The sequence below is a fragment of the Musca vetustissima genome, unplaced genomic scaffold, assembly GCF_032173495.1.
Source record: "Musca vetustissima isolate MV318-11 ecotype Yass unplaced genomic scaffold, APGP_CSIRO_Mvet_v1 utg37224, whole genome shotgun sequence".
NCBI lineage: Eukaryota > Metazoa > Arthropoda > Insecta > Diptera > Muscidae > Musca > Musca vetustissima.
The window spans coordinates 1-3617 of NW_026881857.1; the positions used below are offsets into that span (position 1 = coordinate 1).

The 3617-nt window shown below is 35.9% G+C and overlaps 1 protein-coding gene across 1 annotated transcript; it reads right to left on the bottom strand.

The window, feature by feature from the left end:
- Window positions 1-886: 886 nt before the first annotated feature.
- LOC133327897 (DNA repair and recombination protein RAD54-like) lies at window positions 887-2755 on the bottom strand. Its single transcript, XM_061536432.1, has 4 exons — window positions 1767-2755; window positions 1510-1666; window positions 1309-1452; window positions 887-1253 (listed from the first exon to the last, which is right to left on the bottom strand). The coding sequence occupies exons 1-4, from the start codon at window positions 2677-2679 to the stop codon at window positions 887-889; spliced, it is 1581 nt and encodes a 526-aa protein (XP_061392416.1). The 5' UTR covers window positions 2680-2755.
- Window positions 2756-3617: the final 862 nt, after the last annotated feature.

Genomic DNA, 3617 nt, shown 5'->3' on the forward strand with positions numbered 1-3617 from the left:
AGAGGGAATTAAAGCACATTTACAAGGGACAAAGAAAATTATATTAAAAAATAAAATAATTGAAAAAATAAAAAATAATAATTTAAAAAGAAAATAAAAAAAAATAATTTAAAAAGAAAATAAAAAAAAATAATTTAAAAAGAAAATAAAAAAAAATAAAAAAATAATTAAAAAAATAATTTAAAAAAATTAAAAAAAATACAAAAATAATTAAAAATAAAACAAAAATAATATAAAAAATACGCTATCTTAGGAGCCGCAAAAAATTATTTAAAAAAATTTACGTCTTCTAAGAAACCCCCCAAAAACAAATATTAAAAAAAACCACGCCTTCTAAGAAACCCCCCAAAAATCCGCGCCTTCTAAGGAAGACGAAAAAAAATATATAAAATACACCTCAAAAATTATTTAAAAAATCCACACCCTGTAAGGAAACTCAAAAATTTTTTTAATTTTTTTTATTCAAAATCACTATCTTTGCTATCATCTGGCTCTGCATACTCCTCCTCGTCATCCGATGATATTCGACGACTTTTCTTGGATTTTTTACAAAATTTTTCCTCCAAACTACACGGATCAGGAGCTTTTCGTTTATCTCCCTGCAGTTCGAATTTCTTCTTCACCTCCCCCTGCGACCGGTGATGGAAAACAAATGTTATACATTTACTGGTACGCCATGCCTCAGCCAGATTACTATCCGGTAGACCACGATTATTTGAACAATGATACCACTGCGACAAATGGGAGGTGCAATCGGTATTTTCCGGTGGCGGTTCGGTTTGTATATTATTGACACAACGTTTGCATTTGAGTCTGTATGTAAATTTGAGAAAAAAGTTTAGCATTTAAAAATTCCAAAAAAAAAGTATTAGAAAAATATTTTTGTTTACTTGTTGTGGGTATCCGATAAGATCCCCGGTTCATAGCGAAACAAATCTTTTAAGTCGTCTCGGGTAAAATGTTTCTCTTCACTTTCATTATTATCGATAATTGTGCTCGACCTATAAATAAAACATGGTTTCTTCTGGCCATCTCTCCAAATTCGGGCCATGGCTTGTTCATCATTTGCCGGATTCCAATCGGGGTCGAACATAAACAAACGATTGGCACCAATTAAATTCAGGCCACAACCCCCAGCCTTGGAGCTTAACATAAACAGGAAACAATCCACCGAGGGGTCATTGAAACGCTCCACAACTTTGTTACGTTTCTTAATGGACATGGTACCATCCAATCGGACAAAGGGATATTTTCTAAAAGTACCAAAAAAATATTAAAAATGAAAAAAAAAAATTTCAGGGTCCCCACCTCTTCCTTGCCAACTGTTCAAATAAATCCAGGGTTTGGGTATAATTTGAAATTAACACAACCTTATCATCGCTATTGGTTCGTATGGTGGCCAGCATAAAATCCAATAACATGAATTTGCCACTTAGTTCGGGGTTTATTTCTCTGAAAATTTAATAAAAAATAAAATTTATTTGAAAATCCAAAAACTCTTGAACTTACTTGGTACTATGATTTGCGGGAAAGATTGTTTGGGCATTTTCAAAGCCATTTTCTCTTGCCAAGACTTTGTCATATATCAAATCCGGATGGCTGCATAATTTCTTCAGATTTGTTATATCGGCCAAGGCAGTAAGGGAGGTAACCTTTTCATTGCAATCTAAAAAATATATTTTTAGGGGTCATTAGAGGTCTAGATTAAAAAAAAATGTTCAAGAGGCATGGATTTTTTCAAAATACTTTTGTCCAATTTTACTCACCTTGCAAATTTTTCCGCACCTTATCCGATTTCAAAAAATTCACATATAACGCCTCCTGCAGAGGTGTCATTTTTGCACATATTACCATTTCGAATTTAACCGGTAAGTATTTAGTTAAAATTTGATTAGTACGCCTTATAATACATTGATTAACTAAGCCAATCAATTCTTGGGTCTTTTCCACCGCCCTTTGCCGCTCTTTATCACTTGAATCGGCATTTTGTCCTCGCAGTATGGCATTTTCAAAATTCCGCTTAAACTCAGCGGCCGTACCCAACATTTCGGGATTGACAAAATTAACTAAACTAAAATATTCGGTGAGATCGTTTTGTATGGGTGTACCCGATAGCAGGACACGTCGTTTCGTTTTCAGACGCATCAAGGCTTGATAAGTTAAATTATCACTGTTCTTTAGGCGATGACCTTCATCGCATATGACCATGCCGATTTCATTGCGACACAAAATATCGGCATAGATGCGAAAGGTTTCATAACTTATCACCAAGACGGGTGTGCCGCAACGTTGGCTGGTGTTGTAGGCAAATTGTTCCAAGGCACGTATGTTGTCCTCCTTGGAACCACCCTCCATTGGCAGGCAATGCAGGCGACCATGTAGCCATTTGTGAAATTCGTTTTCCCAATTTTTCACCAACGACGAGGGGCAAACAATAATGGCCTTGGATATTGTCGGCTTGCAGTCAGGACTTTGACGTAACAGTGTCCAAGTCAGGGTAACACATTGTAGAGTTTTACCCAAACCCATTTCATCGGCCATAATACAACCGTTGAAGGGTCCCCGTTTACCCTCAACACACTCGTACATAAATTTGACGCCTTCACGTTGATGCGGTCGCAATATGTTACTCAGGATTGGATCGACAACAACATGTACCAGCATTTTCGAAGGATCCATAGTGACACGTTCGTGTTCCGTATACACAGGTGGGCTATATAGAACTAAGGCATTACAGGCATGCGGATCATGTAAGGCCTTGCGTACTGTTGATCGGCGTACACCTAAACTTCGATTGGAATTATATTCGGGTACATAATTTGCTATGGGCACTTTAAAGGGTTGTGACAACACCTTCGCAATTAACTGTTCATATTCCGTGGGTGGCAGTGCAACCAACTGGGATTGCCGTGGTGTCAATGGAAGTCTTTGGATTTCCACCCTCTGTTGGTCGGTGGTTCGTTTGCGTTTATTTATAAAGGGTGTCACGAAGTTTAATTTACTTCGGGATGGAGTTTTTTGCTGGCTGGGTGCCAGACTGCGGCGCTGTAATAAACACAACAATTTTTAATGGAATATTTTAACAAATTATGGTGATTATTTTTTTGACATACCATTTTTCCTACTCTTTTTGACAACTCCTTGGAGAGTGTTGTATATCAAAGGCCAGGAAATACAATTTGGAACGTCGAATATACTTTTATGGGTGAATCATTTAATTCGCATGCACCCTTTTTGTTGTTTTATTAAACAATTTTTATTAAATATTTAATAAAAATGTAATATTTTTGTTTTTAAAGAGCTATGGCGCCTTTCAGTTGTCACATTCCATTTCGATAACATTTTCGATTACTGTAATCGTAACTCATTTGTACAGTAGGAATACAGGGTTGCCAATTGTAGCTCATTACAATTAAAAAAAAAATTCGGTAATTGGATTATTGTAACGGACATTACATTGTATTGGCAACTCGATCTTAACATCGAATACGACTCTGCAACCCAATCGCATATTTGTTTTATCCTAATTCCTTTTTAGCTTTACATTGTCTTATGTTTTCTACTACTGTTTAGTTCAATAAACGAATTCACTGAATACGGTCGTGTGTTTTATTCAA